Source organism: Petaurus breviceps, unplaced genomic scaffold (assembly GCF_028583685.1).
Source record: "Petaurus breviceps papuanus isolate PSGF00001 unplaced genomic scaffold, PetGlider_PUasm1.0 120, whole genome shotgun sequence".
In the NCBI taxonomy this organism is placed as follows: domain Eukaryota; kingdom Metazoa; phylum Chordata; class Mammalia; order Diprotodontia; family Petauridae; genus Petaurus; species Petaurus breviceps.
Genome location: NW_027185627.1, coordinates 2980010 through 2998228, shown reverse-complemented (window position 1 = coordinate 2998228; position 18219 = coordinate 2980010). Strand labels below are relative to the sequence as shown.

General features: G+C 38.5%; 1 protein-coding gene across 2 annotated transcripts in view; it reads left to right on the top strand.

The window, feature by feature from the left end:
* Positions 1-18219, top strand: part of COG7 (component of oligomeric golgi complex 7) — a 73129-nt gene that overhangs the window by 14497 nt on the left and 40413 nt on the right. For both annotated transcript variants that reach the window (XM_069089250.1, XM_069089255.1), the window contains exons 3-6: positions 3522-3638; positions 4459-4627; positions 12414-12496; positions 13398-13520. In XM_069089250.1, coding sequence (XP_068945351.1) covers positions 3522-3638; positions 4459-4627; positions 12414-12496; positions 13398-13520 — 492 coding nt within the window. The remainder of the gene's footprint in view (positions 1-3521; positions 3639-4458; positions 4628-12413; positions 12497-13397; positions 13521-18219) is intronic.

The following is an 18219-nucleotide window of genomic DNA, read 5'->3' as shown; positions in this document are numbered from 1 at the left end:
CTTCTCTTCTCTTCTCTTCTCTTCTCTTCTCTTCTCTTCTCTTCTCTAGATTCTTAGTGATCTTATCTGCTCCAGTGTGTCCAGTTTTCATGTTTATGTAGATGATTGTCAAATCTTTACATCCAACCCTTATCTTTCTCTCCTGAACTCCAGTCCTGCATTATAAACTGCTTGCTAGAAGACCATCTGGATCCTGGTTCTGCAGGCATCTTAAATTCAGGATGTATAATGTAGAACTCATATGTTTTTTTTAAGCCTGTTTCTCTTACAAACTTCTCTATTTTTGTGGATGGTATCACCATCAGTTGAGTCTTGGAATCGTCCTTGACTCCCCCATGTCCAATCAGTTGCTAAGGCTTATCAATTCTATCTCTATAACATCTCTTGTGTCACTGAAGCAGAGACAGGATGTAGCATATCCCAGATGAATCAAACCACCACTGTCTTGACCACCACCTCTCCTTAGACTTCAGTGAGTCATCCCAGAACCTTGAGGAATTCCATTTCCCCACAGACCACAATCTCTGCTTCCAGCCTGGGCCTCATAGCCTTCACTAAGGGGATAAGTCACTGTGAAGATGAGGCTCACCTTTGTTACCATCACCACCACCACCACCATCTGATGACAAATTGCCACTGTTGGGATGGTAAACCCAAGAGCTCCAGGAGCGACACTGCCTTACAGAATGCTGATCCTGCTTCCAGCCCAGCCCTCACTGCCACAGTCCTGGAAAACAATTCCTGCAGATACTGAGGCATGTAGCTCTTAAGCAGCAGCAGCTACTGAAGATACAGAAGAGAACGTTCTTGCCACCACAGGCCTTGTCCCTATAAGGTAGTTCACCATCACATGTAGATATCATTTTCAATGGAAATGACATTAAAAAAGATGAATTACCAACTGCTCTACCCTGCACCCTCAGGAAGAAGGGACCTTTCCATTTGACTTGCAGCCAAAACTTTTATTATGTGTTGTCTCTCCCATTAGAATTTGAGTTCCTTGAAGGGAGGGACTATCATGGATTTTCTCTCTGTATTACCAGCACTTAGCACATAGTGAGCATTTAATAGGGGTGCATGAAGTGTCCAGGGAGGGCTAGCACCTCTTGTGTAAAGGCTTGGTCAGCTCTTTTCAGGGCTGCTTATCCTCCTTTGGTGTCTAACCAGACACAGCTTTCGCCTGTGGCTCCAAGAAACTGTAGCATTTAGCACATGCATTTAGGGTTACACCCTAAATACACCCGCACACTGCGAGAAAACTGTCTGAGCAGACGGGCTAAACCAGGTTGTGAAGAGTAACCAGTAGGCCTTAAACCTGTTAAGTTAGGGCAATGTGAAGACTTTCTCCAGTGGAATGAACCTGTGAGAGCAGTTTGTTCCAGTGGCCTTGAAGGTGGCTGAAGCAGGTGCTATAGAGTGCTTAGAGCTTTGTTAGACAACAAAGACACCAAGGTCATTTACTACATCCTAGGCCATTGACAGTTGTCTTGACTTTTGTCCTGACACTGGACTTAGATGGTTCTGGAAGAGAGATTGAGGTTGATGACTTTGTCCAACTCTGCCTCACTTAAATCCAATTCACACTCAAGTCAAGACATCACCTTGTGATGTCATTGGTCATCAAAAATGAAGGACAAACAACATGTCTTTAATAAATGCATTCATTCATTTCCTTATTTAGCCTCTGTCCTTGTTCAGGCTTTCAAAACTTCTTGCCTAGTCTATTACTGTAGATTCCTGGTCTCCCTTCCCGACTTTCTCCCCTCTGAGCCGTTTTCTACAGAGCTGTGATATAGATATTCCTAAAATACAGATTGGGTGATATCACCCTCTTGTTTCCCAAGTCTTCGATGGCCCTTTATTGCTTCTTGGATAAATGCAGACTCTCCTTTCATTTAAAGCTTTACATGATCTTGCAGGTGTCAAATGCCTTTTTTTCCCCCTTTTTTGGCCATTGATACTACAAAAGGAATTCCTGCATTTTCTGGGAGGTTGGATCAAAAAATTGCTAAATTTTCTTCTAAATAAAAGATTCTATGATTTTTTTTAATTGTAAGTTTTTTACTTTGAAGAATGGAAGATTCTCCATATTGATTTACCATGTTTATTGGATTGAAAGAATTCTTTTGTTAGTTTCATTATTTTAAACTGTGAATTTTCTTTATTGTAATTCTGATAAATTGTACTTTTTCTTTTCAAGCTTTTATTTTCTGGAATACCCTGACTTTGGCAGAACTTTGCCATATATGAAAAAAGAGTGGTCTTAGCCTATTATTAACTGATTAATTAAACCTGTTGATTCTTGGCCATTAGAATTGTTAGAAGCTAGAAAGGGAGGTCAGTGAGAGAAAACCTTCTGTTGATTGACTCAATCTCGGGAGATACGATTTCTTCTTATTATTCTAGTGTGATATAATAGAAAATACTGAACTGTTGAGTCAGAAAAACCCAGATTTAAATCCTGGTTCTGAAGCTCATTTGCTATGTGATGATGGGCAAATCTTTTAACATTGTTGTATCTCAGTTTCTTCCTCTGTGAAAAATGAGGATAATAACATTTGCCCTGTCTGGTAATTTCCTCATTGGCTTGTAAGGAAGCACGTTGTCTACTGTAAAGAACTCTGTAAATAGAAGGAGTTGTTACCATCTTATCCCTAACGAGGCTTTGTTGAAGTCGCGGAATGGTGTCCCTTTTCATATAGCCCCTTTGGATTCGTCAAGTGCTTTATGTCTATTATCTCAAAGACCCATATCTGAAAAAGGATACAGTTGGTAACTTTCCTGGCAAGTGGTCACATGGCCTTTTCTTGAAGACTTGAAGAGGAGCCCACTGTCTTCTGAGGTAGTCCACTCCCCCTTTGCCCAGCTCTAATGGGTTTGAAGTTTTTTTCTGACACAGAGCCCAATTGGCCTATTTTCTACTTCTTGTTCCTAGTTCTTCCCCTTCTGGGTTCAAGGAAAGAAGGTCTAATCTACAGATGAAAAAATTGAAGCCCAGAGAAGGCAGATAAGCTTCCCAGTGTCTTATGGATAGAAGAGCCAAGATTTGAACTCACGTCCTATGACTCCAAATGTAATGTTTTCCCAGGATACTGATGACACTGCTACATCCTAATAGTAACTCACACTATCTTATATAGTACTTTCAGATTTCTAAAGCACTTTCCTCACAATTCTATGAGTGAGGTAGGCAGGATAAGAATCATTGCCTTGCTTAGGATTAGCCAGCCAGTGGATTTCAGGGTCAGGACTTGGATCAAGTCCTCTTCAGGTTGAATTCAGTATTGCTTTTGCTGTTGTTCACACTGCCACGTTGTCTCAAGCTTCATAGAGTGCACTTTTCGCCTACACTAAGAAGGTGTAGGGAAAAAAAATAGAAGGCCTGGTTAAGCAGACTACAAAGCAATAAGCATTTATTGAGTACCTACTGTTGCCAGTCTAGTAAATTATCACTGTGCTACAGTGGACAAATATGATATAGCCCCTGACATGCCAAGTCATTTTCTATTCTTGTGTTTTAGGTTCTGGTGGAGATTGACCAGGTGAAATCCAGAATGCAGCTTGCTGCAGAATCTCTTCAAGAAGCAGATAAGTGGAGCACCTTGAGTGCAGATATTGAAGAAACATTTAAGACACAAGTAGGTCATTTATAGGGTGGCTATTTGACATATTGTAGAGAAAAGCCTAAGTAGAGAGGCAGAAAACTGGGGAAATCAGATGCAAGAGGGTGAGGGCGTGACCACAGGAGCCGATTAACCCTCCTTAGTGGATTATGCAGGCGTGTGGGAACATAGAAAAGGGAAAATTGTAACTCTGGGGTAATTCTCTCCCCCCGTTTTCCCTGCTGCCCGACATTGGGACCCACAAGCATAAAAGTGTTTTCCTGAGGAAGCACAAATAAAAGCTTGTAGGGAGAGCGAGCTGGAGTTGTCCTGCTTTCGTTCTCTTACTTTATCACTCACTGCCTGTTGTACGATAAGTGTAGGTGAGGTTTAATTTTAATACCTACAAGCAGCATATCTGATTTAATTCTTGACTATGTATATGAGGGAGGAGATGTTTGGAATAATTTTATGTTTTTGCTTTATGACCTGTGATATTCATTTTTTGTCCTTGTATACTGAGCATAATGCCATGTATGTAGCCGATATTTAACAAATTATATAAATGATAATGTTAAATATTGATAAAATTAGGTACTATCTACTATGATTTTAAAACACATTCACATTTATCCCTTGGGATGATTCCTTTTTTGGGGGGGGGGAGACAGTAGGGGTTAAGTGACTTTCCCAGGGTCCTATAGGTCCCATATCATTTCTGTAGAATGTTTACACACTTTATAGACAATACTTCTTTGATTTAAATGTAGTTATATAGGTTGAAGTTTATACCTTTTGAGATCATGTAAGTTTTATTAATGCATATCCCATGTACTGTCTTCTGATTTTGTTGAAGGATGTGACTGTGATTTCTGCTAAACTAACCAGTATGCAGAACAGTTTGACCATGCTTGTAGATACGCCAGATTACTCAGATAAATGCGTGCACCTTGAGGCATTGAAGAACAGGCTTGAGGCCATGGCCAGTCCACAGATAGTGGCTGCATTCAATTCTCAGTCCATAGGTGAGTGCAAGTCTTTTCTGTCTCTGTGCCCACTTCTTCCCAGAGAGAACGAATCCTGCCTGACTGGCTGATATTACTTTTTTTTTTTTTTTTAAAGCAATTGGGGTTAAGTAACTTGCTCAAGGTTACAAGGCCAGTTATTTCTGGGTGTGGTGCTGAGTGTCTGAGCCCGATATTCGATCTCCAGGTCATCCCTACACTGGAGCCAGTGCTCTTACTCGCTGTGCTACCTGGCCACCCCTGACTGGCTGATATTACTGAGAATATTGTCAGCCTGGACTAGGATCATGGGATCCATAGATTTAAAATTAGAAGGGACCAGCCCCCTCCTTTTTTTAGAAGAGGAGAAGTGACTGACCCATGGCTGAGTGTGTGGCAGAGCCGAGCCTCTGACCTGGCTAGAAAGCCAGCCTTCTTTCCCCTGCACTATGCTACCTTTCCCAGTCCTTTCAGTGTTGGGTGGGGAGTGAAGCTACTCGTGAAATGACTATGGGCTTCTGACTGTCTGTGAGAGATGCTGTCTAACTACGCTCTGGTTGCTGGGGTCTGATGACACGCAGACTGCTTTCTAAACCTGCAATGTGTCCTGCTTTCCCTTGCCTTTCAGTTTTTAAAAAGATTTTTTTTTACTCTTCAGTTTTCTTATTTTCCTTCAAGACTCAGTTCAGATACTGCCTTCTCCTTGTAATCCTCTTTAATCTCTCCAGCTATTTGAATTCTCTCCTTCTGATATCTCTAGAGCACTTCCTCTGAGCTCTCCTTAGGCAGCAAGGTGGTCTCTTAGATGGAGGGCTGGACTCAGAGTCAGGAAGACATGAATGTGAATCCTGTCATTTACTAGCTGTGACACCCACAAGGAGCTACTTACTTCTCATAGCCACAGTTTCCACATCTCTAAAGGATTAGAATAGCCCCTACACTTCATAGGTTTGTTAATAAGGCTTAAAGGATATGATATATGTAAAGAACTTTGCAAAACCCTATATAAATGTTAGCTATTATTATACGAATCTATTTATTCATATTCAAGTTTCTTGAGAGCAAGGACTGTTTCATTTTTGTCTTTGTATATGGAAGAAAGTGCCTTATATGTAGCCAATGAGTAACACGTGTTTGTTGATTGAAATGTCGATTTTGTTTTTGGGGCCTCACCAGTCATTCCTGATCTATATCTGGCCACTGAACCCAGGTGGCTCCTGGAGGAGAGAGTGAGGCTGGTGGCCTCGCACAGCCCTCCTTCACTTAAATCCACTTCACTTGCAAGTCATGGCCTCACTTCCTTGATGTCATGGTCCTCTTTGAGAATGAAGGACAAACAACAACAGATTTTGGTTTATTTGGACGTTGGACTTTTGCTGCCCTATTTTTTTTCCAGTAGACTTTGTTGCTCAGTTTTTCTTCCTGTCTGGCCATTTTCTCCTCATGACCATAACACAGTATAGGTAAGACAGAGAAAGCTTAGAGGTCTGACTTTGAAAACCTTTCCACAGCTTTGGATGCTTTGTCACTTCCTCTTTCTTTCTCTTCCATTGGTTTCTGTGACACCGTTTTCTCCTGAATCTCCTTGGGTTTGACTAGGATCTTCTTATCTGTTCAGCTGCTCCTTCTCAGGCTGTCTAATGGTCAGTTTTCTTGCTTACTTCTATGTCTGGATGTCCCCCAAATAGCTGTCCTCTGCTTTTTTTTTTCCTTTTTCCTACTCCTTTGGCAATTTTGCCCATTCTCATGGATTGATTTATCACTTCTGTATAGTGATCTAAGGAGACTGAGATCCCCGCCTCTGTATGTCTATGTCTAGCCTCTTCCCTGAATTCCAGTCTCACTGTCTGCTATGGAGGTTTTCCACCAGCACCTTATTCTCTACGAATCCACAGTTGAACTCAATAGAGTATTTACTGAACTGATCCCTTCTCTCATATTTCTTGTTTTGTGTTCTTGAAGCTTAGGTCTGAAATCTCATCGTTGTCTCTTCCCTCTTCCTTGCTGCTCACATCCATTCAGTTTCTGAGTTCTGTCAGTTCTGCTACATTTAGCATTCATTCCTTTAAGGGATATTAGAGGCCATTAGGGCTAAACCCTTCATTTTATACATGAGGAAACTGAGGCACAAAGTAACTTGCTCAGGGGTTTCACAGCCAGTAAATGTGTAGGACAGAATTTGAACCCATGCCTTCCTGACTCCAAGCCCCATGCCCTAACCATGATGTTACACTGCTTCTCATTAAGTAGAAAATATTCAGTAGACAGTTTTCCTTCCCTTCTTGATACTGGCACCACCCTGTTTCAGTTTCTCTTAAACTCTTGCCTAGGCTATAGTAATAGCCTTGTAACTGGCTTCTGGTTCCTGTTTCTTTCCTTTCTGATATATCATCCTTTTTGATGCTACCCCCAAAATCTTTCTTAAGGCACATGTCTGAAGTCTGCTCAGTGGCTCCGGGGTGTTTATAGGAGACATATACAATTCTCTTAGTGTTTAAAGCTGTATCCAGTCTTATTTTACATTACTGCCTTCCTCACTCGACATTCTAGCCAAACTAGACTGTGTACTATTTCTAGAATCACTGAGTGCCTTCTTACTATAGCAGAATCATTCCAGACTGCCTTTCTCCATTCCTGGAGTACATTCCCCCTTCATCTCTCTCAGTTAAAATCCTTTTCTTCCTTCAAGATCCAGCTCCATGAAGTCTGCCCTGGGCCTTCAATCTGAAAGTGATTTCTCTCTCCTCAGTCTTTCCTAGAGCACCTTGTCGAGATCTCTCTTTTTAATCTACCACACACTACCTTGTATCATCCTTTCTAACCTATTAGACTTTGAGTTTCTTCAAGGCAAGAGCTGTCCTGTTTTTTTATGTGCCTACCAGAGTACTTTACTTTGCAAATAGTGGGTACTTAATAAATGTTTACTCACTTTCATATATCTAATTTAAAAAATCTTATTCTTTGTCATGATGAAACTTAGGAAACACTAAGAAATTGGAAGATTTCCATATAAAAAGAATAACCAAAAAAAAAAAAGACTATTGTATACCTGGAACTGAATCTTACTGTGTATAGCTGTTTTTTGTTTGTTAAAAAGAATATACTAGGGGCGGCTAGGTGGTGAAGTGAATAGAGCACCAGCCCTGAAGTCAGGAGGACTTGAGTTCAAATCCAGCCTCAGATACTTAACACAAAAACTAGCCATGTGACCTTGGGCAGGTCACTTAACCCCCTCCAAAAAAAAAAGCATATGCTAAATTTGACATATTAGTTCCAAAAACTGTTCCTTTTACCTATTTCCCTCTGGACCATTTTTCTCCCTTCTTTGCATATTTTAAAATGTTTAATATTATTTTTTCCTTCCTTTTCTCCTTTCTTCCTCTGTCTTCTTTCTACCCTTTTTTCTTCCTCTTCTCTATCCTTCCTCAGAGGGCACAGACAGCATATGTGATATAGCATAGTGTAGAACTGGCAGGGAAGTGAATTGAATTATGGCTAGAGCTAGACCTAGATGCAGTGGGCAAATCATCAGAAGAGGAGGAAGGGGTTAGAGTGAGAGGACCAGGTGTGAAAAGATTGTGTCCTGTACGACCTGTATTGAATTGCTTATCTCCCAAGTAAGGGTGGGTGATGAGGGAAGAAGGGAAAGAATCTGTAATTCAAAGTTTTAAAATCAAATGTCTAAAAAAATTATTATTATTTTATATGCACTGGGAAATATGATATACAGGCACTGGGGTATGGAGATCCATCTTGCCCTACTGGAAAGTTGGAGGGGGAATGAGGGAGGATATAGGAGACAGCAGAATAGGGGAGGGGGTATTCAGTGGGATTGCTGTTTTGGGGTGGTGGGTAGGGGAAAGATGGGGAGAAAATTTGTAACTCAGAATCTTGTGGAAATGAATGATGTAAACTAAAAATAAACATAAAATTTATTAAAAAAGAAAAGATTATGTCCTCTATGATTTGGCTTCTGTTCTGAATGTCCAAAAGATGGCTACTGTCATTTTTCTTTTTTGGTCATCTTTTCCAGTTTGATGGGTGTGAGATGAAACCTCAGAGTTATTTGAATTTGCGTATTTCTTATTATTTTGATTTAGAGGAGGGGTGTCAAAGCATGCCACCCTTGTGTGCAAGTGGTCCATTAACACCAAATCAAATTAAAATGTCATCCCTATCCGATTTTAATAATGTTGATGTATTAATAAGAAAAAATAAAAACATATACACTATGGTTTTCTAAGTCAATATGTGGCTCGCAGTGGTCCCTATTTCCCATTTAGTCTCCCTCATTTATATTTGAGTTTGCCACCATTGATTTTAGAGCATTTTTCTCATGGTTATTGTTAGCTTGCTTTTCTTCTTTTGAGAACTATGTGTTTTATCCTTATTTTCTTTCTTGTTTTTTTGTTTTTGTTTTTTTGCTTTTTGGAGGGGGGAAGGCAGGGCAATTGGGATTAAGTGACTTGCACAAGGTCGCACGGTTAGTAAGTGTTGAGTATCTGAGGCCGGATTTGAACTCAGGTCCTCCTAACTCCAGGGTTGGTGTTCTGTTCACTGCGCTACCTAGCTGCCCCATTTGACTATTTTCTGTTGGAGAAAGTCTCTTGTTTTTACATGTTTGAATCAGGTCCTTACATATTTTGGATATTTTTTTTTAAAGAGAAAATTTTCTTAAAAAACTTTGCCTCTCAGGTTACTGTTTCTTTTCTAATTTTAACTGCATCAGTTTTATTTGTGGCAAAACCTTTTCAACTTTATATAATCAAAGTTGTCTGTTTTATTTTCTGTGATGCTTCTTACCCCTGGTTCAATTAAGAAGTTTTCCCCTTCTTAGAGTTGTGGAAGTTACTTCCTTTTAATTGAACTCAATTTAAAAAGGATTGGTAGGTAACATTCAGTAGGATTAACTTGGGAACTGATTAATTGCCAGCAGGTGGTGCTATACACAGGGCTATACTTTCAGTGTCCTTAAGCAGTTTAATACTATGTTGGAAAGCAGTGGTCTCATTTCCTCATTTCCTTTGCTCTGCATGAAATAAGTAGGAAACATCTTAAAACAGGATAAGAAGATTGGCGCTTAGAGTGCATACTTTATCTGGAATAATGATATTTATAATATTATTATTCTAGAGAATAGGAAAATATTTAGAACACAATTTTTAAAAATTCTGTTGATATCAGCAGTTTCACAGAACACAGTGGCTTTAACCAGGAACTGAATTTCCTAAGGGAGAACTTAGAAAGCTACCACTGATCATCAATATTATTTAAATTTTTTTCTTTAAGTTTCATAGTGTACTAATTGGTAAAAAGAACCTACAATAGAATGGTTCTTGCTAGATTAGAATCTTAATATTTTAGAGTTGGAAGGAAACTTAGGGACCATTTGGTGTAATTCTCTTATTTTATAGATGAGGAAGCTAAGAACCAGAGAGAATTATATGACTTTATCAAGATTATAACTAGAATCTAGATTTCCATGACTTCCAGTTTCTTTTCTTCTTTATATTACTCTATACTGGGTATATTATGAAGGGAATAATTCCTGTGAAGTCTGTGGGCTTTTTGAGGTTATATTTGGATCAAATACAGCAATGCTCTGTGTGATCTTCTCCCCTTCTCTCTGTCTCAAAAATCCTTGATGTCATTCCAGTCTATCCTCCTTTACTCAGTGTCTGAATAATGAAGTGACCTTTTTCCTTTCCAAGACAACCCCTCTTTACACAGGCTTTTGATCCCATCCTGTTCATTTTCTCATGGATTGTATCTTCAACCATCCCTCCCTAAACTTTAATCTCTTCCTATCTATTCTTCCTTAATACTTACAGGTATGCCCATTTCCTTCATCCTTGAAGATTTTATCATATTTTCAAGCTATTATCTTATATCTCTCTTCCCTTTCTCCTAGAAAAAGATCTTTGAATTCATTGTTTTCACTTTTTCTCCTTTTATTCATTTCTTTGTGCTTTGAATTCTGGTTTCTGGCCTCATCACTCATTTAAAAAGCTCCCTCCACAGTTAATGATTCCTTAATTGCCGAATCTGATGATCTTTTCTTAATTCCCATCTTCTTGTACCTTCCTGTAGCAGTTACAGTTGATTGGCCCCTTCTCCTCAGTCTTCCCTGGGCTTTTGTGACACTATTCTGTGCCGGTTGTCTTCCAGTCTGTCTGATTGTTTCTTCTCAGTCCTCTGATGATTTGTCATCCATATAATGCCTCCTAAACTGTGGATGTACCACGTGCCTCCGTCCTGGACCCTCTTTGTTTAGTGATCCTCTGATTATATTGGGCTCTAAGAATATTGTAGAGCCTGTTAAATGAAATCCGTAACAGGTCTATGGACTGTATATTTGTGTATAAATTATATAATGTATAAATAATATATGATTATATATGTATTATGTAATTATAATATATAAGTATATATGATATATATAAGTATACTTACTGTATATTTGTAGCCTGGACAATGGTGATTTTTTTTCACCTTGCTTCTAAGTTGAACCTTTGAGTAGGATGCGTTTCATTTAGGTGGTTCTGGAGTGTTCTAGAGCATGATAGTAATCATAACAATGTCATTTACAATGAAGAGCAGCTGGTGGACCTCACCATCTCTAGGGAATCCCTCATTCATTGAGACCCTGCTCCGGACATCCTTTGTGACAGTAGCAAATACCTTTGGCTAACACGGCTCCATGTTTTTTGCTTTGCTTGCTATTAACAATCAGAGGATCACTGAAGAAAGTTATCTCTTTTCTTTAATCTATCAAGAAATCTTTTATGATCTCAACCTATACATGAGAACTCCTTGTTGTAGGAGAACCTTTCAAATTGCATTTTGCTTAAAAGAATCAAATTCCAACACTAAAGACTGTAGGATCTTCTCTGTGCTTTTTATTCAGTTGTGTAGCTACAAAGATATGATCTGCTGTAGAACATTGATTATGAAAGACTCCCTGTCTCCATCTCATATTTTATCAAGGATGTCCTGGGTTTATATGTAAATTATTTTCATGAGGATTTGTAGAGGTGAGAAAGTAAGCATATTTGATTTTTTTTTTTCTTTTTGGAGTGGGGAAGGCAGGGCAGTTGGGGTTAAGTGACTTACCCATGGTCAGATGGCTAGTAAGTGTTAAGTGTCTGAGGTGCCCAAGGTCAAATGGCTAATAAGTGTTAAGTGTCTGAGGTCGGATTTGCACTCATGTCTTCCTGACTCCAGGGCTGGTGCTCTATTCACTTTGCCACCTAGCTGCCCCAAATAAGCATATTTGATTGCTAGTTATTGGTATCTTGCCTTTTGGGAGAAGTAATAATGTCTGATTTATTGTGCCTACCAACGTAATTCACTTTGGTATAATTTTGATACAATTTGTTCCAATAAAATGTAATATTGCTCTTTGAAAGTAGTGACTGGTATGTAACTGGTGTTTAATAAATGCTTGTTGATTGGTATAGTAGCCATAACCATATGTTGTGTATACTCTAATTATATAATTAGTTGTTTTTCAGCTGCCTTTCGTATATTTATTCTCATTACTGTTATTGCTAATAATAACAGTAGGATCATAGATACATAGATTTAGAGCTGGAAGAAACTTCAGAGGTAATCAAGTTGAGCTGCTTCATTTTAGGGATTATGTTAAATCAGTTTATTCATGAGTGGGGGGAGAACTTCTGAATATTAATTTAACTCTTTGTGTCTGTATTGGGAAATTGTAAATTCCTTTCATATTGAATTTTATTTGTAGTAGGACAGCTGGTAACTCTTCTGTGTATGTTTGCCTTATATTTTGCTATTTCAGATCAGGCCAAAGTATTTGTGAAAGTTTTTACAGAAATTGACCGGATGCCTCAACTTCTTGCCTACTATTTCAAATGCCATAAGGTAAGAAATTGTTGGATAGCTCTAGGTATGTGATGGTATAGTAGAAAGAATTCTGAATGAGAGTAGGAAGACCTGGGTTCTAGTCTTAGTTCACTTTCTCTCTACATGTGTGTCTGCTGGCAGGTTATTTGGCCTGAGCCTCAGTTTTCTCAGATGTAAAATGGAGATATTATTGTTATTCATATTATTATCATTATCACCTCAAATGTGAGGATTAAAAAAGATGAGGTGTGTAAGGTGTTGTAAATGTAAAGTTCTCTATAAACATGAGTTGTTATTCTGTGAGATTATAAATCTCTGTCCCCTTTTTGGCATTTTTTTCTTTAGATTTTCCTATCCAGCAGGTGGTGCTCCTGGCTTAGGCTTTCAAAAGGCATGTTTAAAACGACCTTCAGTTTAAAATCTCTTGAGTCTTTATATGATGGGATATTGGCAAAAACATTTCTAAAGGAATTAATGTTTCAAAGAGAAAATAGTTTGATCTATCCACTTGAAAAGGTGTTTGTTTTTTCCTGTTTTGTGTTCTCTGATTGTAGTTGCTGCCCTAAACTCCATTACCTAGTATAATTGGAATTTGGTAAATATTTTGGTATTGAAATTAGATATCAAGAAAATTTGAAAGTTGCTAGCTGTAACCCTAATCCCTTCAAATCCTATCCTCAAGTGGCTTTTAAGGATTAATATTTAGGGTATTAGGACATGGAGCTTTCAAGGCTTTTAGTAATTGGGAATCTCTGTGTGTGTGTGTGTGTGTATTTACACGTATAAGCTGATAAATGTACATCAACGTTTTTTCTCTGTGGTATTGTTTCAGAAAATGCCACATGGTGCTAAGTCATTTTTCCTGCCAGGAGGGGAAAAGCTAGCCCATTAAAATTTATTCTTGGCTTCTCCTTCATAGGCACAACTTCTGTCTTACTGGCAGAATCTTTGCCAGCGTGACCTACCTTTAGAACGACAACTGACTGAACTCTATGAAACCTTGCTTAGTACTTGGCACATCCAACTCCAGTGGTCTATGCAGGTGAGTGTATATGAAGAGGAAACAGAAGAAAGTCAAGGTTACTTAAGAAAGCTATCCATCCTCATATTTAGTCTACAAAAAAGCCTCAGGAATTTGCCAGTCTGCTTAGAGAGTTGATCCATTTACTGTCATCAAAGGAGTTAAAAGATCAACTTAGAAACTCATGTCTATAATGCTGTTTGGTTTCTATTATAATTCTTCTTGTCATTTTTATTTGTATCTTAATAGAATCTAATGTGATAAGTGTTGTCCTTTGTTCAGTTAGAGAGCATATGAAATTCCTGAATGTCATTATCTTCTTATCCAAATGCCAGAGGAACTCAAGAGGTAGTATTTGATTGCTGTTTTGTATCTTTACTAGGGAGTGACATTCTACTGTCTGGAAGTTTCCCATGTTATCAATACATCCCAAGTATCAGAAAAAATTGTCTAAATCTACTATGAAATTGATCTCTTTCTAGGGAGGGAAGGGAGAGTTGAAGGTTATGTATTTCCACTTAAGACCATCTAAAGTCACTTTTCCCCAGATCTTTAAGCCTTTTAAAGCCATGAAGGATGACCATTTACTTTATTTGAAGTTTTGAAGATGCAGCATATTCTTGTCTTGGGCAGGTCAGTGGTAGTGATGGACCTGGAGTCAAGAAGACTTGCTTTCTTAACCCCAATTGCCCTGCCTTTCCCCCTCCAAAAAGCAAAAAAAAAAAAAAAGACTTGTTTTCCTGAGTTCAAACCTGACCTCAGACACTTATTAGCTGTGTAACCCTGGGCAATTCACTTAATCCTGCTTGCCTCGGTTTCCTTATCTGTAAAATGAACTGGAGAAGGAAATGGCAAACTGCTCTAGTATCTTTACCAAGAAAACCCAAATGGAGTCACAAAGAGTCAGACGTGACTGAAAAAACAACTGAACAGCAGATATCCTAGTCATACAAGAGGAAAAACTGACTCTCCTTTAGTGCAATGTCTTGCAAGGCCTGTTTAAAATGTGGCTATTTTTTCCTAATTAGTTATGAATCATGCTTCAAGTGTTCAGACATTCATTGGTATGTGTTGTACAAAAGGCTAACATTAAAAAAAATGCTTATTGTACATAATAATGTCATTCCCTTAGACTGAAGGACTTCCCTCCATATCCCTAACCCCTTCTCTTTGTGTTACATTCTTAATATGGCTTTAAAAAAATTGTGGGTACATATCAGTTTTTACTTGGATATCATACATTGATCCTGTCTATACTTACTTGTGCCACTCCACCCTTTCTACTACTTCCTGTATTACTAGAATAAAAACGCCAACTATGCTTGTATCTAAAGGAACTCAGCCAGCTCCCTCTCATATAAATGCCTGTAAAAATCTAATAAAAATGAAGGAAAGCACATAGTAAAAAGTTATGTTTTCATTCCTTGTCCCAATTGAAGATCAGTAGAATTTTGAAGAAGTACTGAAGGGGACAAGGAGAAATACGTTTACAACTCGAGCTTTTAAAATGTCCTACTTAGGTATCTCTATAACAATGTTAATAAATTCTATCCTAATGTAATTTGAGAAATCTTTGATTTTGCTGTGATCTAGAGCAGTGGTGTCAAACTGAAATAGAAATGGAGGCCACTTAGCTGTACATAAAGATCCCACGAGTTGCCTATTAAGCCAAGTCAGTGAAGTCAGTAGGCATTTATTAAGTTCCTACTATGTGCCACGAACTTTGCTTAGTACTTGGATACAAATACAGAAAAACCCAAACACTCTCTGTCCTCAAGGGGCTTGCATGGTGAGCTGACACACAAAAGGGAGCTGAAAAAATGAGAGATGTGGTACCTCACACTGGGGCATGATAGAGAAATCAGTCAGAGAAGTTCCAAAGTAGTTCATCCAGGTAAGAAATGAGAAGATGTCTGAGCTGAGCTCTCTCCTTAAATGGAGATTTGGGGTTCATGGCCTGAGAGGCTGAGGTTAGTGATGAGGTGGAGTACCAAGGCTGATAAGATCTTATGGGGTGATGGAGTTATCCCAAGAATGATCTTTCTGGGGCATGGTGAATAAGTCAGAGAGGTCCCAAAGTAGTATAGCCAGGTGAGAGATGAGGTATATGAACTTAGAAAACCACATGTCAGTACTGTCGTTCAGTCATTATCTATGTTTGTTTTGTTAAGTATTTCCCAGTTACATCTTAATTTTGTTCTATGGCCCTTGGGAATGTTGCAGCCACATGTTTGATACTTCTGGTCTAGAGCAGCTATCCATTAATTTGACAGCTTTACATGTACTAGAAAACTCTGAGAATGAAAAACTGCCATATGGTTGTTGAAGCATAAGTGAAAATAATGATGAAAGTTCATTACCATTCATATTACTTAAAAGGAGTTCCAGAACAGAAGAAAATTAATTAGTAGTCTTTCTAGTTTGGTATCTTCAGACTAATTATGCATTTAAAATAGCTTGTCACCCATCTCCCCCAACTATTTAAATAAAGGATGAAAACAAGGTAGAAACTTCTTCTCTGTTTAATCTTGTTACCAGATGAATTAATGTAGTACAAGAAAAGGCTTTCTGTTGTTCAGTTGGAGTAGCGTTCAGATACTGTGTTCTTGTGTTTTTTTTCTCTATTTTTTTCATTCAGTATGATGTCTCCTTTTTCTTAAATTTATTTATTTATTTTAGTTTTCAGCATTCATTTCCACAAGATTTTGAGTTACAGATTTTCTCCCTGTCTCTCCCCTACCCTCACCCCAAGATGGCAAGCATACTTAATACCCCTTCCTCCAATCTACCCTCTCTTACATCCCCCATTATATACCTTCCCCCAGTCTACCCTCTCTTATACCCTCCCTTATTTTCTTATAGGACAAGATGGATTTCTATACCCCATTGCCTGTATATCTTAAGGTCTCCTTTTTCTTGAATCAGGTTGTGGTATAGAAACTATCTTCTCAGAATTTTCATTTCTTTTTTTTTTTTAAGCAATCGGGGTTAAGTAACTTGCTCAAGGTTACACGGCCAGTTATTTCTGGGTGTGGTGCTGAGTGTCTGAGCCCGGATTTGATCCAGGTCATCCTGACACTGGAGCCGGTGCTCTTACTCGCTGAGCCACCTGGCCGCCCCTAAGCAATTGGGGTTAAGTAACTTGCTCAAGGTTACACGGCCAGGTGTTTCTGGGTGTGGTGCTAAGTGTCTGAGCCCGGATTCGATCCACATGTCATCCCGACACTGGAGCTGGTGCTCTTACTCGCTGTGCTACCTGGCTGCCCCTGAATTTTCATTTCTTACAAGGAAAAATGGTTAGTGCCCTTCATGCATTTAAAAACCTTTATTGTTAAACTTCACTGATCATTCTCAGCATTTACATTTGATGATATGATTCCAGTTGATATGAGTAGACTTTCAGTTCGATGGTCTTCTAAAGGACAACTTTAGGTGTATACCTGACAGTTACATACCTGAAGGCTTTCCTTAACTACTTGTCAGTAACAGTTATTTTCAAAGAGAGAACATTGTATAATTTTCTTATTTGATAGTCTCAATCATAACAAAGTTGTCATTCTGTTTCATGTTTTTTAAGTTTAATAACTATAGACCTTTAGTGTTATAAATACTTAGAAGAAAGTAGCTATCATTTTATGTGGACATATAAATAGAAAGGAGAGTACAGCTAGTCATTCCCGAGTATAAAACACTCCAGGAAATCCAAAATTAAGATAATCAGATGGTTAATATAGAATGAAAGATGAAAATATTTTTAAGAATAGGAAAGGTTGTTATTACCAAATATAAGATTCATACAGTAAGGATCTATTGATGCCTGCTATTGGAATTATAGGAGAAATATTATAGTCGTGTCGTTCCAGGAGTTTTTCTTCCCTAGTTGGGGAGAGAAAACATGCAACTAGTAACAATGCGAGGAAATCTATCATTTATCTTCCTACTATACTTAATCAATCAGCATGTGTTTATTGAATGCCTGCTTTGTGCCAGCCATTCTGTGAGGAGTTGGGGATAGAAAGATAAAAATGAAACAGTCTTTACCTTTAAGGAGTTTACATCCCTGGGGAGATAACATAGACTAGACTGTGATTTCACTATTATAAGAAACCTCTTGGTGAGAAAAATACTTCTAACAATATATTCTATATTCTGTATAGAGAGCTGGATTCTTTTTTTTTTTTTTAAAGCAATCGGGGTTAAGTAACTTGCTCAAGGTTACACGGCCAGTTATTATTTCTGGGTGTGGTGCTAAGTATCTGAGCCTGGATTTGATCCAGGTCATCCCGACACTGGAGCCGGTGCTTTTACTCGCTGAGCCACCTGGCCGCCCCTAGAGAGCTGGATTCTAATAATAGAGCTCTGAATCTTCTATCTAAGTTATAGTTACAAAGTTGCCTAGAACACTAAAGGGTTAAATGACTTGCCCAGGGTTACATAACTAGTATGTTTCAGAGCCAAAACTTGAACTCAGGTCTTTCTGGTTCTGAGGCTTTTTCTCCATCCTCTATGCCACTAGTCTGTCTTATATGTGCATGTAAATATATGTGAAATATATCCAGAATAAATATGAAACAGCCTTCTTTTTTTTCCCTAACAACTGGATAGACAGTAAGTTCCATGAGGGCAGGGGAAATGTCTTAACTTGATCTTCCACTGAATTTAGTGCTTTGTACACAGGAGGTGCTTAATGAATGTTTGTTGAATGCTTAACTGAAAAATT